We start from the raw sequence: 21604 nt of genomic DNA on the forward strand, positions 1-21604 counted from the left end.
ACCCAAGGCAGGCCCTTTCGAAGTTTTCTAAGAAGGCCTCAGTATCATCACCTGCCTTGTAGGTGGGGAACTTTCTGGGATGGGGAGTGGTACCTGGAGAAGGATTGCTAGGGTTTGTTGGTATATTCTGCTGGGCCTTTATCCTCTCCACCTCCTCCACATGCTTCCTCTCTTTTTCCTTCTCCTCCTCCACATGCTTCCTCTCTTTTTCCTTCTCCTCCTCCACATGCTTCCTTGCCTCCATTTCCCTCTTGTGGGCAGCCTCCTGTACCTCCTTCTCCAGCCGCAGGAGTTCTATCTGTCTTTCCTGTTCCCTTTGTTTTTCCTCAGCCTGAAATTTGGCTAATTCCAGCTGTAGTCGAGCTGAGGATTTGGTCATTCTAACCTCTCTGTTTTAAACTAACTTTACACCCGAGGTTTAGAAATAAACAAACAAAACTTGGCTGTAAAATTTTGCTGTGCTGGAATAGAATACCTATTCTCTGATAGTGATTGTCAGCCTACAGAAAAAGACAATTCCCTTGTCTCTGCTCTGGGCCCAAATTAAAGCAAAAAAATTCCAACTACTTGGAAACCTGCTTATCCAGCCCAAAGAAAAAGCAAATGGGTAGAACACACACCCCCTATTTACTTTTAGGAAGAAAAGAAAAAAAAACCTCTGGGTTGGAAGACTGTGAATTTCCCTGCAGGAGTTAAGTACCCTGCCTCCAGGCAAAGAAAACCTGCAGTTCACAAGATAATCCCCTTTTGTCTCTGCTTGGCCACAAAGCAGAGAAAAAACAATCTGCTTTCAGTTTCAACTGCTTTCTGGACTTCCTTTCCAAAGGAAAAAATAATTTCTTTTTAAAATCTGTATTTCTAGTTCAAAAAATCTCAACTGGATCTCAAAATGATTTCAGGTTAATCCCACCACTATGCCACCATGTCAAGGTTCCTCCCCCACTCTGAACTCTAGGGTACAGATGTGGGGACCTGCATGAAAAACCTCCTAAGCTTATCTTTACCAGCTTAGGTCAAAACTTCCCCAAGGTACAAAGTATTCCACCCGTTGTCCTTGGAATGGCCGCTACCACCACCAAACTAATACTGGTTACTGGGGAAGAGCTGTTTGGACGCGTCTTTCCCCCCAAAATACTTCCCAAAACCCTGCACCCCACTTCCTGGACAAGGTTTGGTAAAAAGCCTCACCAATTTGCCTAGGTGACTACAGACCCAGACCCTTGGATCTTAAGAACAATGAACAATCCTCCCAACACTTGCACCCCCCCTTTCCTGGGAAATGTTGGATAAAAAGCCTCACCAATTTGCATAGGTGACCACAGACCCAAACCCTTGGATCTGAGAACAATGAAAAAACATTCAGTTTTTTACAAGAAGACTTTTAATAGAAAATAGAAGTAAATAGAAATAAAGAAATCCCCCCTGTAAAATCAGGATGGTAGATATCTTACAGGGTAAATAGATTCAAAAAACATAGAGAACCCCTCTAGGCAAAACCTTAAGTTACAAAAAAGATACACAGACAGAAATAGTTATTCTATTCAGCACAATTCTTTTCTCAATCATTTAAAGAAATCATAATCTAACACATACCTAGCTAGATTACTTACTAAAAGTTCTAAGACTCCATTCCTGGTCTATCCCTGGCAAAGACCCAGCATACAGACAGACACAGACCCTTTGTTTCTCTCCCTCCTCCCAGCTTTTGAAAGTATCTTGTCTCCTCATTGGTCATTTTGGTCAGGTGCCAGAGAGGTTACCTTTAGCTTCTTAACCCTTTACAGGTGAGAGGAGCTTTCCCCTGGCCAGGAGGGATTTCAAAGGGTTTACCCTTCCCTTTATATTTATGACAACTGTGTTTAGATGTGATTGCCCCATCTCTAAAAAGATATGTTGGAATTGGAAAAGGTTCAGAAAAGGACAACAAAAATGATTAGGGGTATGGAACAGCTTTTGTATGAGGAGAGATTAATAAGACTGGGACTTTTCAGCTTGGAAAAGAGATGGCTAAGGGAAGATATGATTGAGGTCTATAAAATCATGACTGGTGTAGAGAAAGTAGGAAGTGTTGTTTACTACTTCTCATAAAACAAGAACTAACAAATGAAATTAATAGGCAGCAGGTTTAAAACAAATAAAAGGAAGTATTTCTTCACACAGTGCACAAAACAAATAAAAGGAAGTATTTCTTCCACAGTCAACCTGTGGAACTCCTTACAGGAAGATGTTGTGAAGGCCAAGACCATAACAGGGTTCAAAAAAGAACTAGATAAATGCATGGAGGACAGGTCCATCAATGGCTATTAGCCAGGATGGGCAGGAATGGTGTCCCTAGCCTCTGTTTGCCAGAAACTGGGAATGAGCAACAGGGGATGGATCACTTGATGATTACCAGTTCTGTTCATTCCCTCTGGGGCACCTGGCACTGGCCACTGTCAAAAGACAGGATACTGGGCTAGATGGACCTTTGGTCTAACCCAGTAGGGCCATTCTTATGTTCTTATGATAGCAACACCTCTCTTTCCTTTGATGTTTACACCCTTCAAAATAGTTCTGTTTCAGACCACCTATTATTCTACTGCACATAGCTTTCAAGAAGTTAGGAGCAGTCTTTTCAGTTAAGAACATGTAAGAAAGAACATGGTAACATGGGTGAGGCTTCATGACTTGTGAAATATTTGGTAGAAAAGCACATTGAATGGCAACATCAGTTCACAAATCAGTTTTCCTGTGTTCTTATTCCAAACCTGGGTAGAAGACTAACAATGTATATTGTGTTTGATGGACACTATATTATACTGTATTGGCATTAGCACTTTGTGCTACAAAACCGTTGGTTGTCACTGTTCCACATTTCATAGGTTTTTTTGTTTTCAAGATTGATGGTAAGTGTAGCAAAGAGGCGTGGCCGCCCTCGGAGATTGACAGTGAGGGACAGTCAGACACCCTCTGTTGGGCAGAACCAGGAAGGCCACGCTCTCCATACCGTAAGCAGAGGGGGGGACAGGAAGAGGAAGTATAAAAGGTGGGCCCTGTAGCTCAGGTGGGAGGCAGCTGCCAAAAGAGATAGATGTGTTCTCCCCACTGCTGATGCAGGAGCCCACAGAAGACTACTGCAGTCCCGAGGAGGGCCCCGAGCTACCTGACATGCCTGATGTTGAGGAGTTCCTGGGACTGCTGCTTGCAGTGTACCCTGTAGAGATGGAATATGACCCTTGGATGTAGGTACACCCGAGGGGAAGTGTAGAAAGCAGCCCAGGGGAACCAGACTACTGTCTGGCTGTGGTGCTGCCAGAGATATGGTCAGCATGTTGCTGGTGGATTTCCCGCTGACCCAATGGCAGACCACACTACCACTGTTAGATCCTGGGCTGGGATGTGGTGGAGTTGGGTGGTCTGTGTCCCACCCCATCCCTGGGTGGCAGTATTCCCCCTCCTGAGGTCAGGAGGCCTGCACTTCTTGGATGAGCACGCTAGACTGTTTGCTGGGTGCTCTACCTCTGCCCTGCCTAAGGGCCTGAGCCCCTGAACTGTTTGCTGCTCTACGCTGCCTGTGGGTATGAGCCCTAGAGACAGCTAATTTCCCCCATGTACACACTGCCGTTCCAGGTGTGTGACAGCCAAGAGGCATGGCTGCCCTTGGAGATTGACAGTAAGGGATGGCCATGCGTGCCTACATAAGTATGTAGATGGTTGGAGTCAAAACTCAGATATTCCTCTTGGGCGCAAATTGTACCAGCTGTGCTCTGTTTTTACTGCTAGTCTCAGCCTCTTGGCTGTACAAGCTCTTTCCTGTAACTTTCATTACTGTAGCTGTGTGCCGGCAATATTGAAGTCAATGGGAGTTTTGCCATTGATTTCACATGAAGCAGGGCTGGATCCTAAAAGACAATTCCAGCTTGCCGTACTCACACATATGATACTATTGAAGCCAGTGAGATTATTTGGGTGAGTAAGGGAAGCAGGGTGTGGCCCCCAACTGGCTGTTCAGCCCCAATGGCTCCCAGTTTCCGTATTTCTTCCTCCATTGACACTTATGCAGCGTGTGTTCCAAATAGTCTGGATCATCATTAATCTTTCCTTTTTTTATGTCTTTCTGCTGCTCCCCTTCCTGAGTCAACCCCAGACTTGCAAAAACCACATTTTCATCAAGGCTTTCTTGTAATAAAATCCTCATTGGGAAGGGGGATTGAGATATCGCTGTTGTCATTTTTACTCATGCGAGTTGCTCTGATGCTATGGTGATGGGGGCTGGGGGGGCATAGAAGAACCTAGACAGAAAGACATGTCCTTTAGAGAAACTTTCAGAATTCAGTCTCTCAGTCATGGCTTCAGACGTTCCACTGGGCCTGGTGACGGAGATCCTCCCATATTCTCATTTTCTTTTACTAACTCCTGATGAGCCACAACAATCTCTATTTTTTACAATTGAGGCCAAATGATGTGGGCCTTAACTCAATTTATTCAGATCGTATTCAGGCAAACTCCGTTGAAGACAATGGAATTTTACCTTAGTAAAAACTAAGTCAGGTCCTCAAGTTTTGGCCTTAGCCAGGACATTTTCTGGTTGCCATTAGCTACCAGAACTCTCAATACCTGACATGTAACATCTCCAGATTTTATTAACTGTCATACCTTTGAGGCTTGTCTTACTTTCTTTAATGGTGTTAAAGAAATGAGAGCTTTAAAGGGGTCTTTGATGGTGTTCTGTTGTAGGAATATTTTTTTTCAGTTTGGCAGTTAGCTGTGGTCCTTCCATTTTCCTTCAAGATGTATAATTTTGATGCCTATTGCCCTTATGGCGACAGACCGCAGCAGCTGCTGAAGAATCGGTGATAGTAGGCCCCTGTAGTTAAGGTTTAGTTAATAAACTGGAAAAACTGATGCAACTTGGTTTATGAGAGGGGTCCATTGGGGTGACTTTGCCTTCTGTAATTTTAACTTTCATTGTATTTGATATTTCTGAGGTGAGACTGTTAGTTTATGGCACTGAAACAGGTAGACAAATGTCACTGTTGTATGAAAACATTTATTGCACCCAGGGGCAAGGAGAAAGCAGGGTTGCAATTGTGACTGAGAGGTATATCTCTGAGGCACAATGCTTCTCAAAGCTTCGGCGCAGCTTGCACAGGGCTATACTAGAAATAAAAATCTAGCCCACGTTATTTTAGCTGAAAATGCTTTTCTGTACGAAGTTATAAAGGACATGAAAAATAGAACTAATCCCAGTTGCCTGATATTACAGTGACGTGGTAACAAACCCCTGCCCTATTCATATTAAAACACGTTGTCTCATGGTTGGAAGTGTTTTCATTTGCCAGCTGTAATATTTAGTTAGGCACGAGATTAAAGAAGCATTTAAATACAAATACTGCTGTCAGTACTTATCCAAAAATATCTGTATCAAATGTGAAAACATATTAGGGTACACTATTATTTTTAGGGATGTTTTTAGGGGCATTCTGGCATGCTAACTTTTAAAAAAAATCTTATAGGGTCACATCTTTGGAGTCCTTACTTACTTAGATAAAGGTCCCATTGAAATTAATGGGAGTAGTTCCTGAATAAGGATTTGGCCCATGCTTTTCCTAATGTGACATTTTTCTTGAATGACCTCCCAGCAACCTGGTCCAGAGGTCATTTGTCATGTTTATTCTCTGAGTAAAAAGTGCCAACATCTGTTCTTAATTTGCTTTCCCATTAACTTCTATTTTTGCCTTTTTTTTCTCTCATCTGTGTTTTATTGCAAATAGCATTTCTGGTAAACTTTATTTATACCCATGTAAGGGGTTCTTATAGTCAAAATAAGTCCCTTGAGTGTCTTTTGTTCAAGTTTCACATTCTCCTTTAAGCCTACAAAATCCAGAGTCCTCAAGCAAAAATAAATTATGAGGAACACAGTTTGATAAGTGACTGAAGTTGTATTTAGGTGCACAGGCTGGCACAACTCTGGAGACAGACTCAGTTCTCTCTCCCTCTCTCTCCTCTTTCCTTTGTGAGTGCTCCTAGCTCTCCACTATATTTCACAGGTTGGCTTAGCTATCTTTTGTCCATTACTGGCCATTTCAGATCTACCCTCCCTCATGTGTGGCTTATGTTGGGCAAGGCTCTTGCAAGTTACGTAGACAGCTTGACCCAAACTCCCAGATTCTATGGCACTCCAGTGCAGCAGAATATAGTTTATGTGGCATCTTCACATGAGAAAAATTGAATGGTTTTAGGTAAATTAAATAGGAAAATCAAGTAATTATTAGTTTCTGTTCTGTTCTGACTCCTTTGATGAACTTAATGAAATCAAAACTTGCTGCTGCGTCTCTTTCTGTCTAAGGGTGAAATCCACTTCTCTTGCATAAAGTTTGAAAAAGGGTGACAGAGGCAGGAGAGTCTTTTGGAAAAAATCCACACAGCCACCAGCCTGGGGCTAGGGAATAGAGCTTCAGCACAAATGCCCACAACTGCTATTCCAGCCCTAAACATGACTTGCTCATTACAATCATACAATTAATAGAGAATAATAAAGGGAGCCTTGTCACAGAATGTGCTATATGCAGTTCTGAATTCCAAATAAGCATATGGATTGGAAAGGGGATTATAGGAACAAGTCCAAACAATGCAAATGTACAATATTCCCTTTAAGAGGTGGTAACCATAAAGCTCTATCCATGCTACCAGTTTCAAACTGTGTGGGTTTAAAACTGGATAGTGTACTTTGCATTTGCATGACAGCGTTACAATAGAGTTGTTCGAGCGCTGTGTTTGAGTCCTGTGTTGGAGTTTAGAGTTTAGCATGACCCTGATTTAGCACAGTTCACATTGCCTCTGGAAATAGTGCTAGATGCACAAAAATAATTCCCAGAGGGCTAGTTTATTAGTAAATCTGTTTTCAGAAGTGATTTAGCTTTCTGTTAGTGTAACCAGAGCTTGACATAGGTCTTCTAAGAACTCACCAACACTAATCAGTGAATCATAGCAATTTTTATTGAGCCAAATCCTGAGGTCCTCACTAACTGTAACTTCCGTCACTCAGTTAACTTGAAATCACTGATAGTAAGTATTGAGTAAACACTCATTAAGGACATTAGTCACCCACCTCTCAAACATTCCCTTTTTTTTGCTTGAGTAGCTTGACAGGAAATAATTCTAGTTTGTTCTGATCCACACCCATTCATTCTGAAAAGCCTGATAAGGATTCGGGTGTGTTCCCATGTAGGATACTGAGAGTTTATAATATTTTGAACAGTTGGCTCATTTTAATGAGGCATATCTTACCACAGTGGCCTATTTGCAACTCTTTCCATTAGTTTATATCTTTTTTTGGGGGGTGGTGGGGTATATTTAATATACATACATAGGTCTTTAGCATTGTCATGTCTTAGAGTACATTTCCTATTTGCCAGACTGTACCTTAGGTACCTGCTTTTGTTTGGACAAGCCTAATTTTTTCTCTTTTGTTTATTTGTTGGTTTGTGATGGGGTGCACTCACTCCCCACTGAACAGGTAAGGGTTAACTCTGCATTGTGGGCTGAGGATGCCCCACCCTCTTGACCCTACTGGGCATGCTCCAAGTGTAGCTGTAGTATAAAAGGGAGCAGATCAGCTCAGACAGGGCTGACAGCTGAGGAAGAAGGATGCTCACTGTAGGTGCCAGCCCAGGAACTGCTAGAGACTCTGACAGCAGGAACTATGGATGTTGAAGCCTAGGTGGAGACCCAGACACTGGCAGAGGTCTGCGAGAACCCGGGGTTGCTGGTAGCCATCTGCGCTGGAAACCTCGGAGATGCCCTGTGCTCAACTTCAAGGGACAAGATAGGAAGTATCCCTGGGAGAGGTGGCAGCCGCACACTCGGGAACAGTCAGAATGTTTCAGTCTGGATCCCTGCTGACTCAGTGGCAGAGACCCTTGCTACTGATAGGGTTCTGGGCTGGGACCTGGTGGAGCAGTGAGGGCCCAGGTCCCCAAACCCTGGCTGTCACCCATCTCCAGATGGTGGCCCACTTTCCTGACTGGCTGCTGGGCCGCTCAGCCTCAAGAGAGGGGGCAATCCTATTGACTCTGGCCATGAGGCCTTACAGACCTGAGAGCCAGGGTGATGCTATTGACTCTAGCTGCTAGGCCTTATGGGGTGAAATCCACTTCTCTTGCATAAAGTTTGAGAAATGGTGACAAACAGGAGAAGTGCAGGTGGATCTTTCAGATAAAATCCACACAGCTGCCAGTCTAGGGCTGGGGAATAGAGCTTCAGAGGCCAATAGCAGTCCATTGAAATGATTCATGGGGTGCACTGACCCTGCACTGGATGGGGTACACCCACCCCATCACATGGCTCTTTTTAGAAAGTATTTTTAAGCTACCATTTTATTGCAATCCCTGTTTTGTATGACATTCAGTTTTTTTCATGGGATCTCCTCTTTCACTTGGTACCAAATGTTTACTGGGGTTGTGCTGTGTTTCTTCCATTCTTCCTTTCCCCAGTATGTGACCTCTGAAGTAGATGGTCCTGGGAAAAGACTTCATCCAGGCTTTCTAGCAGTTTTATTTTTGTTTAAAACAGATTGTAACTGGCCTTGTGGGAGCATACTTGGGTTTATAATTTAAGAATTTTTCTACCAAACTGGCAAATGGTGGTTTTGAGGGCTTCTGTGTAAAATCACTGATTTCTCTTTCCTATTTTATAAAGTGGAACAATACACTCAGTCTGCATATTACATGCATGTGATTCTCAGGTGATGTCAAAAACAGAATAATGCCTTAATTCCTAGCAATTCATCTGAAGTTTGCATGTGTACATCCATTTTTAATGTACTCGTTTTCTTGCATACCCCCATGTAAACAGTAAGGTCAAATCCAGCTCGTTTAAGGGTATGTCTACATGGAAAAAAATACCCACGGCAATGAGTCTCAGAGCGTCGGTGTACAGATTCAGGCTCATGCTGCAATGCCAAAAATAGCCATGTAGATGTTTGGGCTCAGTCTCTAAAATCCACCCTCTTTCTTGGGCTGCGTTTGTTTCAGGATGGATTTTATTTTAATCAAATTGATTTAAAACACTAGTCAGGAAGACTCGATTTAATCATGAATTTCTACATAAAAGTGCATTCTTGGTGGTGGTTATAACCTTAATACATATTCTTCCTAACTCAGAGATGGATGTAGGTTTCATTTTTAGAAGGTACACACTATACATTTTTTTTTTAAGTGATTGATTTTGAAAACTTTTCAGATTAGTTTTACAACTGTATCAGAAAATGAATGATTGTTTGGTTATTTCAATTACCAAAGATAAGTGAAGCAGATATTTATGAAGTCATTGGGAGGTGAACTATCTCCAATTCAACAGGTTAATATTTGGAGGATTTTCTTGCCATGCTATATTAGGAGGAGAACATCACCAGACAGACATTTAAATTGTTTTATTTAACTAAAACAATAATGTTATGTATTCAACAGCGAATAGATAATATTTTAACAAAACAAGCATATGAATTTTTGAAGTTAAACATTCAAGTATTTTAAAATCAGTTTTTGTTAAAATTGTTTAACTAAAATAGTTAAATGAAATATATATATTTTTATAAAACAAAAATTAAATCGACTTTGTAGCCAGGTCAACATGAGAAACTTAAAATATTGGCTCCTGCAGCTAACTCAGTCGTCTTCACCTTCATTTTCCTGTTTGTTCATAATCTGGAAAAGAAAAACAAGCTTTCCTGCTTTTTCAGGTCCCAACGGATTTCTCAATTTGGAATAAATTAGTCCAAAGGAAGAAAATATTCTTTCTACACCAGCAGAAGAAGCTACTGCTGTTAAAAGTGAGACTATCTCCAACAGTCTCTGAATCCAAATGCTTAAGTAACTTTCACCAGTTTACTGGTGTGACTTTTTTTAAAGCATCATCTGCAAACATATGTTTCTTGAATGGTTCTTATTCTCAAACTGGGTCTCTTTTATGGCCTGCTGCCATTATAAGTTTTCCCTTCTAGTGAGAGGATGGTATGGTAGATCTCAAATCAATGAAGGCTACACTCAGAAAGACCTCAAGAATTCTGGAATATGCTGCTCAAACAGTTTCACTTTTGTTTCTAATGCCTGTCCTTCCCTTCTAACATTTATTTCCAGACTTCTCCTTGTCCAGATCTATTCTGCCCCCAACAATCTTTGCATTTTTAGAGAGAGGTAAGGGATTGACTCTGTACACAAATTTGCAGAGGGATAATAGAGTTGAGGTCTCTTATTTCTCACCTTTATATATTTATTTATTTTAAAACATTTTTACTGTTAACTGTTAGAGGGCTTTCCCTCAACCCTCCCACTTCCCTGGTTCTTGTCATGCAGACAGCAAGCAACAAAAGACCAGAAGTCCGAAGTGCAGACAATGCGATGTTCATTGGGGTTAGTTTCCAAGCAAGCATATTCCGAAAGTCCGACTGTTGTGAAGGGCATCTCTATACGCCAATAGAATCGGTTCCCCAGTGTCTCCCTTCCCAGCTCTGATGCCGCAGAGCCTTGCTTGTGTCCCTGTTCCCCATTCCCTATTCCCATTTCCCACCCCCCCACTTAGGAAGCATGATTCCAATTTCCCCTTTCATTTCCTGTTTGACCCCAGTTTATATAGTAATATTCTCAACTATACCTTAACAAATCATTTTACTGAAATTAAACTAACCAATCCTAAGACATTGTAACATAATTCTCTAACCAATTATATCACACTACCCTAATTAACTTACACCTAGCAAAATTAATTATACAGCAGACAGAAACAATTAGAGAACCAGACAAATAAATAATAGAAAGGTGGGGGCAATACAGATAAAACAATATAGAAATGAGGGTTTCACAACCATTGATAAGTGATTTCTTGCCAGACAGGATGCTATCAGACTAAGTTTTCTTTAACCATCTTAAGATCTGTTTCTTTAGCTGGTGGTGATGGGCACTATCAGGACAGGATTGTCTTCCTAACAGCCCAATACCACCTTATTTCAGTGTGACTGGTTTGGAATGTGAGGATGAGCCAAAGGCCTTAGCGTAAGAACAAGGCCTCAGACTATCCTAGTGAGAGAAGGCCCATACACAGGCAGACTTGTAATTTTGATTCTTTGTCTTATACCTCTATAACTAGCTAAGTGATTAAAAATACACCCGTGTTCTTAAATTATGCGCCTTTACAGGCAGGCCTGAATATCTATATTCTAACATTAACAAGCATGGAGTACTAGTGGCACCTTAGAGATTAACCAATTTATTTGAGCATAAGCTTTCATGAGCTACAGCTCACTTCATCGAATGCATCAAATAAATTGGTTAGTCTGTAAGGTACCACTAGTCCTCCTTTTCTTTTTGCGAATACAGACTAACACGGCTGCTACTCTGAAACCTGTCATTAACAAGCATGTTATCTCTGGAGACACAAATCCACAGTTTGAGAACTGCAAAACTAAGCATCTCTGATGGTATCTTCTAGACTGAGTCCCATTGGATAGAGAGAAAGATTAACCTCAGTCTATACAGAAACCCTTGGAACCCCATAAGATTGGATCCCTAATCCATGAACTACTGGAACTCACTTACAAAATTTTTCATAAACATTACATGAATATGTTGTCTCATACTATAGAATTAGAATTTATAATCCCTATTCCATGATGAGATATCAGCAATTTCCACCCCACCATCAACCTCAGCCTAGACCAGTCCACACAAGAGATCCATTTCCTGGACAGTACAGTGCAAATAAGCGATGGTCACATAAACACCACCCTATACCGGAAACCTACTGACCGCTATACTTACCTACATGCCTCCAGCTTTCATCCAGACCACATCACATGATCCATTGTCTACAGCCAAGCCCTAAGATACAACCGCATTTGCTCCAATACCTCAGACAGAGACAAACACTTACAGGATCTCTATCAAGCATTCTTAAAACTACAATACCACCTGCTGAAGTGAAGAAACAGATTGATAGAGCCAGAAGGGTACCCAGAAATCACCTACGACAGGACAGGCTCAGCAAAGAAAGTAACAGAACGCCACTAGTCATCACCTACAGCTCCCAACTAAAACCTTTCCAGTGCATCATCAAGGATCTACAACCTATCCTGGAGGACGATTCCTCACTCTCACAGACCTTGGGACACAGGCCAGTCCTTGCTTACAGTCAGCCCCCCAACCTGAAGCAAATATTCACTAGCAGCTATTCAAGGGACACGATCATAGGACCTAACCACATCAGCCACACCTTCAGGGGCTCATTCACCTGCACATCTACCAAAGTGATATATGCCATCATGTGCCAGCAATGCCCCTCTGCCATGTACAACCGGACAGTGTCTATGTAAAAGAATAAATGGACACAAATCAGACATCAAGAATTGTAATGTTCAAAAACCAGTAGAAGAGAACTTCAATCTCCCTGGACATTCAATAACAGACTTAAAAGTCGCCATTCTTCAACAAAAAAACTAAAGAAACAAACTTCAATGAGAAACTGAAGAACTGGAATTAATTTGCAAACTTGACACCATCAAATTAGGCCTGAATAAAGACTGGGAGTGGCTGGGTCACTACAAAAAGTAATTTTCCCTCTGATACTCACACCTTCTTGTCAAATGTTGAGAATGGGCCACATCCACCCTGATTGAATTGGCCTTGTTAGCACTGACCTCCCCACTTGGTAAGGCAACTCCCATCTTTTCATGTGCTGTATATTTATACCTGCCTACTGTATTTTCCACTCCATGCATCTGATGCAGTGGGTTATAGCCTACAAAAGCTTATGCTCAAATAAATTTGTTTCTAAGGTGCCACAAAGACTCCTCGTTGTTTTTGCTGATACAGACTAACATGGCTACCCCTCTGAAACCTAATAAATGAGCGTACCCCAAAGTAACAGGCAAATCTGGTGACAATCCTGATCATGAACCGATTATGTAGGTTTTGGTAGTCAGAAGTTTTGTTAAACCCACAGAATTCCTACATTTTAGGTGGGCAAATGGACTCAGTCTCCTTTGACGTTCTGTAAAATTCTCTCAGTGCCTAAGAGCACTGTCTGCTGAAGGTCACTGATAAGTCATGCACTCCTAATATGTTCTTTAGCAGCTCATTCATAACCTTAGGGTTTATTATTTATTTTATTAATACTGAAATACATCAGAAAATCTAAGTGGAGATTCAGGTAGCTCTAAATTCCTGTCACACATCACGCCCCCCAGCCCCCCTATGTATAAACAGTCATTTTGTGCAGCATCAATGAACTTGGTTTTGGAGGTGTTGGGGAACATCATTTTGTCATACTTTTGCATTGTGGAGTGTATTTATCTGAACATTTTCTGGTTACAAACTGGTTTAAACTCTGTTTTTTTCTGTGCATTTTTTTCCATGCTGAGGTTAGCTTCCCTCATTATTTACATGTAGTTTGGCTATGCTAATATTGAGTTTGCTTATTTTCAATGTTATTCCCCTTGTAGTCATTCTGTACTAGTCTAAGAACCAGTAGTGCTATGGTTACCCGGTGGGATTTTGGTGGGGAATAAACTGTATTCTCTGCTGCCACACCTTTCAAAGCAAAACAAGAACCTTAGGGTCAAATTCACATCCCTAATTTCATCTGCCCCAAATTCCAGATTAAAGTCACTCATCCTGTCAATTAAATGGGGTTGCATGTATATTACTGAAGACAAGACATGGAACGCACACACGGCTTCCACTGAGATCAATGGGAGCTGCATGCATTTGATGGCAGAATATGGGTCTAGATGTACTTTTTGCTTGTTTTGTTAAAGAAAATAAATACAATGGTGTCAAGGTTCCTCCCCGACTCTGAACTCTAGGGTACAGATGTGGGGACCTGCATGAAAAACCTCCTAAGCTTATCTTTATCAGCTTAGGTCAAAACTTCCCCAAGGTACAAAATATTCCACCCTTTGTCCTTGGATTGGCCGCTACCACCACCAAACTAATACTGGTTACTGGGGAAGAGCTGTTTGGACGCGTCTTTCCTCCCAAAATACTTCCCAAAACCTTGCACCCCACTTCCTGGACAAGTTTTGGTAAAAAGCCTCACCAATTTGCCTAGGTGACTACAGACCCAGACCCTTGGATCTTAAGAACAATGAACAATCCTCCCAAAACTTGCACCCCCCCTTTCCTGGGAAATGTTGGATAAAAAGCCTCACCAATTTGCATAGGTGACCACAGACCCAAACCCTTGGATCTGAGAACAATGAAAAAGCATTCAGTTTTCTTACAAGAAGACTTTTAATAGAAATAGAAGTAAATAGAAATAAAGAAATCCCCCCTGTAAAATCAGGATGGTAGATACCTTACAGGGTAACTAGATTCAAAGCATAGAGAACCCCTCTAGGCAAAACCTTAAGTTACCAAAAAAGATACACAGACAGAAATAGTTATTCTATTCAGCACAGTTCTTTTCTCAGCCATTTAAAGAAATCATAATCTAACATGTACCTAGCTAGATTACTTACTAAAAGTTCTAAGACTCCATTCCTGGTCTATCCCCGGCAAAGACAGAATATAGACAGACACACAGACCCTTTGTTTCTCTCCCTCCTCCCAGCTTTTGAAAGTATCTTGTCTCCTCATTGGTCATTTTGGTCAGGTGCCAGCGAGGTTACCTTTAGCTTCTTAACCCTTTGCAGGTGAGAGGATTTTTTTCTCTGGCCAGGAGGGATTTCCAAGGGGTTTACCCTTCCCTTTATGTTTATGACAAATGGTATAAAAAGAAGATAATTTCCTTGAATGAAATCTGTAGGCATGACCAGAGTACCAGGTATAATGTAATATTTGTATGTTTCACTCATGCAGTCATTTGTTTTCTTCAAAATATTTTTAGTCTTAGAATTCATTTTGTTTATATAAATGGAACAACCTCTGTTATAATTCAGTTAGTGTTCTTCTTTGTTTACATGGTAAAATGTGTTGTATGTTTTAGCATATAAAACTATATTTGATTCACTTTGTTGTTATGGGTACAAGTATAAGCAATGGGATTGCTCTACAGTAAAATCAGACTTGCATGTCTTAATCTAACTTTCTTTCTTTATATGTCATCTTTTTGTTTAGGTGGAAAATGTCCGCTTGATTGATCGTATATCTTCCAGGAAAGCTGCACTGGGGACTCTGTATTTAACAGCTACTCATGTTATTTTTGTGGAAAATGTGTCTGAAACTCGTAAAGAAACCTGGGTATGATTATGTATTAGACCTAATTTTTACACATAAGCTTCTTGTAGTGGCGATCTTATCTTATTTTACAATAAAAATAGTTTACATAGTAAAATATTATGTAAACCTATGGCATTGTACCAATTAATAATATTAACATTTGTAAAATAATTGGCTTAAAGTTGATAACTGAGCTGATATATATTCCTTTATCCATTCAGAATCTGAATTTTAGATGAAAACTTAATTACCTAGATAAATTTAAAAATTTTATAAGAGAATTGGGATTAGAAACACAGGAATAGAAATGTAAGGACCCCCATAAAAATATTAGGGTACTACTGTAATCCCAATGGGAACACTGTTTCAAACTAGAATTAGTGGTATCCTGTGGGGAAGAATAGTCCAGAAATCCTGAGCTGCTCTGAATTTGTGTTCCTACATGAAGGTTAAGATGCTGATATCAATAGCTGTCTGAGCAGTATCAGTTATTTCTCTCTGTCCCCCTTCCGCACAGAGAGGTAATTTAGTACAGTAACTCTTCGCTTAACATTGTAGTTATGTTTCTGAAAAATGTGACTTTAAGCAAAACGACGTTAAGTGAATCCAATTTCCCCATAAGAATTAATGTAAATGGGGGGTGGGGGGGGAGGTTCCCGGGAAATTTTTTTTACCAGACAAAAAACTATATAAACACAGTATAAGTTTTAAACAATTTAATATTGTACACAGCAAGGATGATTGTGAAGCTTGGTTGAGGTGGTGAAGTTAGAGGGTGGAAGAGGTTGGGATATTTCCCAGGGAATCCCTTACTGCTAAATGATGAACTAGCATTCGGCTGAGCCATCAAGGGTTAATACATTGTTGTTAATGCAGCCTCACACTCTACAAGGTAGCACAAATGGAGGGAGGGGAGACAGCATGGCTGACAGAGACAGACACACACCCTGTATGAGAGAGAGAGACGTGCATTGCCCCTTTAAGTACACTGACACCACTCTAAGTACATTGCCTTTTTAAAAAGAAAAGGAGTACTTTTCTCCTTTCTCCACAAGTACTCCTTTTCTTTTTGCGAATACAGACTAACACGGCTGTTGCTCTGAAACCTGCCTTTTTAAGTAGATCAAGAAGTTGAGACAGCAGCTGTGGCCAGTAAGCTCCCTCCGTCCTGAGCCCTCTCGTGTTCCTCCCCCCGGCTCTATGGAGAAGGGGTAAGTGGGGTGCAGGAGCAGGGGGACACCCTGACATTAGCCCCTTTCTTCCCCCCCTGCACAGCAAGTAGGAGGCTCCAGGGAGCAGCTGCAAGGCAGAGGGCAGGAGCAGCACATGGCAGCGGGGGGAGGCTCAGCTGAACTGCCGGCAATTGATAGCCTGCTGGGCGGATGCCGCACAGGGAACTTAGGGGAGCAGGGAGCTGATGGCGGCTGCCGGTCAACCCTGGTTCCAAGCCCCCCCCCCCAGCTAGCTGCAACGGGCTGCTCTTCCTGCAAGCACTGGACAAAGCAGGTGGCTGCCAAACAACATTATAAGGGAGCATTGCACAACTTTAAACGAGCATGTTCCCTAATTGATCAGCAACGTAACAAGGAAACAGCATTAAGCAGGATGACTTTAAGTGAGGAGTTACTGTATCTCTGTCTACCTGTTTTATGTGTCTCAACCAATTTGTCTGTCTATTTTATCAAATCTATCTAGGTACTGATGTGCCTCCCTCACTATACTGAGTGTCTATCTGTAGTTTAGTTACTAATTCTATTGCCCATTTGACATTAACCATAAATTCTGTCATTCTTCCCTCCAGTCCTCCCCTTTATTGTACAGTATCATTAAATAAGATCTGATATTTGAGCTTTTGCCAGAGGAGAGGGGCAAAGTTTTGGCCTAGATTTTTTTTTTATTCATATCACTGGTGCTGTTTCAACTTCTCATTATAAAGCTGGATCCAAAGAGCTGTCTCTTTTATAACCACTAACTTACATTTTAAGAAAGCAATTAGATGTCATGAATTAGTTAGTGTTTGTAACACCTTTTGAATATCTGAAGCATTAGAGAACTTTTTCTTCTGGGTTATGTTAGGAGCAATATCAGTCTCTTATCATTTGTGCCCAGAAGTGGAGAAAAGAGGAAAGAGCTATAAGAGGAAGGTTGTGAGGATTCTCTGAAATATCTTTGCTATTGTTTAGACCATGGGAAATCAGTGTAGTGTTGTGTCTCCTTACCACAGATGTCATTTTTGCTTGGCATACCCAATTTTTGTCTTTTTTTCAGATTCTTCACAGCCAAATTTCCTCCATTGAGAAACAGGCCACAACTGCTACTGGCTGCCCTTTGCTGATTCGCTGCAAGAACTTCCAGATCATCCAGCTTATCGTACCTCAGGAAAGAGATTGCCATGATGTTTACATATCTTTAATACGTCTCTCCCGGCCAGGTATGCAAGGGGAGCGCAGCACTAGACATTAATGCTTGTAAGCAATTAGCCTGATTGAATGCCCTTTGACAGGAGCTGAGGTTGTTAATGGACTGTTGCCTGCTGTTTGAAAAAGATGCTGACATCATCTCACCATCAGCGCAAGGGCAGTTTCTGTTTGTAATCTGCCTGGAGAGGCTCCCCTCGCTGCACCAGCAGCACTCCTATAAGAGGCAGCCATAATGTGGCAGTAAGTGCTAGTGAGTGCATATATAGTGGGACAACTAATGCTGTCAGTAGAACAAACAAAGCCCAGGGGCATGGCTAGGTAGAGGTCACTAGCATGCACTAGCTGGGGAGCACTGGGCTGATGGCAGGCTACCCCTTATGGAAAGTCTGAAAGAACTTAACAGTTATAACCTTTCCACGCAGTTTTGAAATGTGGCTGTACCTCACTGAAGCCAACCACAAAAAGCTCAAATACCCATGATCATGCTGTGAACAATTGTACAGTCTTCTGTGAATGTCATCCCATTCTGTGCCTCAAGTGGCTGCATCTAGTTTAAGTGACAAAACCTGGAAGAGATTTTCTGCCTTTTTTCCCCTCAGTTCATTCTGGCCAGTGGCACTAGTCTAAATTGTTTCTTGCTATGTGCAGATTTGCACATGACAACAGGAGGAAATGAACCTCTCCCTGCTTCACACCTGCTCAGGATCCAACCACAATGTAGCTGAGGAGTGCAGAAAACAATCTGACCTTTCATTTGTAATATTACTGTTCTGATATCACAGCTGCAATATACAAAACAGCCTCTCTTTTTTTCACCCCTGTATTTAAATTTCTGGAAAAATGTTCAAGGAAGGAAAAATGAAATTCAATAGCCTTGGATGTTTTCATGCTTGTATATTCCTTGTCTGTACTTTGCAGTTTCACTTCTATTACATCTAGGGTCAATACGAGGATATAATGATCCTATTTTATTCTTTCAAGATAAACTAATTGGTTAAGTATAAAACTTAAGAGAATGAACTTAACTGAATTAGACACATTAGGAGTAAATATTTACATCATCATAGCATCCAAAAGCTCCAATTGTGCACAGCACTGTGCAAACACAGAAAAAAAGATTATCTTTGCCCTGAAGGGGATAGAAAATAATGGGGAAAATGTAGCTGCCTTTGTGCTTCCCAGTTTTAGGAGATATATTTCATCCAAATATACCATGTAAATTGTGTGATGGGGAAATAGGGCAATGAGCACAATGGGATATAATTAAAATAATGGTAAGTGCTGGCTGTACACAAAAAATTGCTTAAAAAGTGAAGAGTTTGTGTTAAGTTAAGTATCTCCTGAGAAAGATTTAGCTGTACAGCATCAGTGGTATGACATTACTTTGTGAATAACACCTGCTTTAAGGATGTTTAGTTAAAAGTTAAACTTGGGGGCCTTATTGAATGTGCTTTGAATGTATAACCTGTTCAGATTACAGCTGTTGCTAAAAGGCTACACTATATCTTGCAGATATGTCAGATTTCATTATGTTTTGTTTCTTTTTACACTGAACACAGATTGCCAGGTATCAAAGAAAAGCTGCAGAGCAGGTGTTGTATAAAGAATATGCAGCTTGGCAGTGATTTAGTCTACCAGTGAATCTGTGTTTTGATTCACCTGTATCTGGATTTTGATCATGTTCAAATCTAGGACCTACTGTCAGTTTAAAATACTGAATTCAACTGTGCAACCGAAGGTAATTTTGACCCTTTACCCTTAAAAGTGAGAATCCAAGTATTGTAGCGGAGTCCAGCATCTCCTCCTGTGTTTGTGCTGTTAATTTAAGAATTAATTGGAAAGAATGCTGGACGCAGACTGGTTTGATGCAAACAATCCAGTCTGAAGCACAAGGTCCAACTCTGTCTTTTAATGTTATTTTGAACTTTGTGTAAAGGAAACATTGCTATAGTTCACACAACTGACAACATCAATGTTAATTTTCATCTTGCAACAAGACAGCTTGTTAGAGTCGATTTTCACTGGTGTGTTAGAAAAAATTGCATAGCAAGCCACAGCAGCAGTTGAAGTTGGTAAAGTGCTTACTATAACTGGAATACCATGAGGGGAATATGTACACTGGAGTGCGTGTATTTGAGTAAGCTAGGTGATGTAGGGTGAAAATAATTGGAGTGAGTTATAGAAACAATCAATTTAAGCTCTTGGTTATGCTGATGTAAATCTGGATTAACTCCACTGGCTTCAGGATCTCCTCATGTTTTCATACAAGACTGGAAAAATGAGATCCTGTAATGCTCCTTCCCTTGACAGGACAGAAGGTGTATATTAATGCCCGTGGAGAGGTGGGATTTTGACCCTGGTGTTGCTGTTCTCTGGAATGCCACAATGAAGAACAAATGAGGCCAGGAATGCAAATTGAATGGTAGGCAGCTTTTGAGAAGATGCCTGTTGGGCAGATCCACTGGTAGCATAGCAGAAGCAACTTGAGCACGACACCTCTGCGAATGAGGACAGACAAAAGAATGGATTTAAGTGGCAGGCCACAACTCTATTAAACTTAATACTGGGGAGGGACACTATCTACCCCATCTCCCTCATTTAAGTGAGTCTAGTGTGGGATTTACAGGCCTCCTATAAGATATCCCATAACTCAGGACAGATATTCCTCAGGCTTCACCTTGGATTTAGCTCATTCTGCTGAAACATCTCATCCCTTTCTCCCATGAGGGAGAAAGACAATACCAAAGAGATCTCTGTCTGCAAAGGCTTATGGTCTTTCTTTCTCCCACAGACCTAAGGTCTATTATTTCTGGGCAATGACCCTTTTGGCCTTTTATTTGCACTGGACACTGTCCGCAAGTTGTGTAGAATAAAATATTCTTACAAATTACTGAGATGAGACTTCTAAATCTTATTCCTATTGAACCTAACTGTCCTTCCATGTTGCTGTCATGAAGCCAAAAAAAACCTACCAGGCTTCTACCAATTTTTTCCTAATGGGAAAAATATTTCCTGACCTCTAAAACAGGCAATTGGTCAGACCCACAGTATCCTAAAAACACAGTCCTTACAGTATAACTACAGAAGGGGAGGTTGAGGGTCAACTAAAGTGGAACAAGAGGCAAGAAAAATCTTGGGCAAGGATTTAAATTAATGGGGAAGGACAGGGAGTCCATTGGCTCCTATCTCCCTCTGGCTGGCCAATGAGTGGCAGAGTGCCTATGGGGATTAGAGACCTACCCTTGCAAGGACTGCCCCTCCCCTTTCCTTCTGAGGCTATCCAGTGCTCTGCAGATCCAGTCACATTTTCCACCAGGTGGGTGACATTGCTGCAGAGCAACATCATGTTTTGCCTCTAGCAGCAAAGCATCTGACATTGACATTGTGGGGGGGATGGGAATCTTACTCACCTGATGTTGAAAGGACTGATTGTAAAGTGAGCAAGATTTGGCTTACCAATACTAGTGGTTGCAACTATCCTCGGTTTCCATCTGCCAGAGTGCTGCACCCTCTCGAAGGGTAATATAATTGCTGTATAGTTGTGGACTGCGAGTCTTCCCCAGGAGGAACTCTGGCTGAGTCAGGCTCTATTTTCCCTCCCCCACTTGCCTTTTTTCGTGCATTATACCGTACCTGAAACTGTGTAAGATCCCATCTTCTGTAGTGATATTGTGTAACGTATTGTAACAGTTTGTGACATAAGGTGGCCAAACCAAACTAAAGGGTCTAATTCTACTTTCAGTTGTACCTGTCAACTTCTAATGGAGCATGCACAGGTACAACTGAAAGCAGAATTTCGCCCTTTAGCTTAGGCTACTTTGTGTCACAGTAACATTTGAAGTTGTACAAAAGCAGGATTTGGCATAATGACTATAATACTGTGTTTGTGTCAGGTCCTAAATATTACAGAAGGTATATGTTAACTAAGCTTTAAGGCACAATTGATGCATTTGGAAAACCTGTATGTACCACCATATGATATTAAAACCTGAG

General features: G+C 41.2%; 1 protein-coding gene across 1 annotated transcript in view; it reads left to right on the top strand.

The window, feature by feature from the left end:
- Positions 1-21604, top strand: part of MTMR7 (myotubularin related protein 7) — a 104711-nt gene that overhangs the window by 28326 nt on the left and 54781 nt on the right. Inside the window, exons 2-3 of the mRNA XM_077815577.1 lie at positions 15090-15212; positions 17460-17622. Coding sequence (XP_077671703.1) covers positions 15090-15212; positions 17460-17622 — 286 coding nt within the window. The remainder of the gene's footprint in view (positions 1-15089; positions 15213-17459; positions 17623-21604) is intronic.

The sequence above is a fragment of the Eretmochelys imbricata genome, chromosome 4 (genome assembly GCF_965152235.1).
Source record: "Eretmochelys imbricata isolate rEreImb1 chromosome 4, rEreImb1.hap1, whole genome shotgun sequence".
In the NCBI taxonomy this organism is placed as follows: domain Eukaryota; kingdom Metazoa; phylum Chordata; order Testudines; family Cheloniidae; genus Eretmochelys; species Eretmochelys imbricata.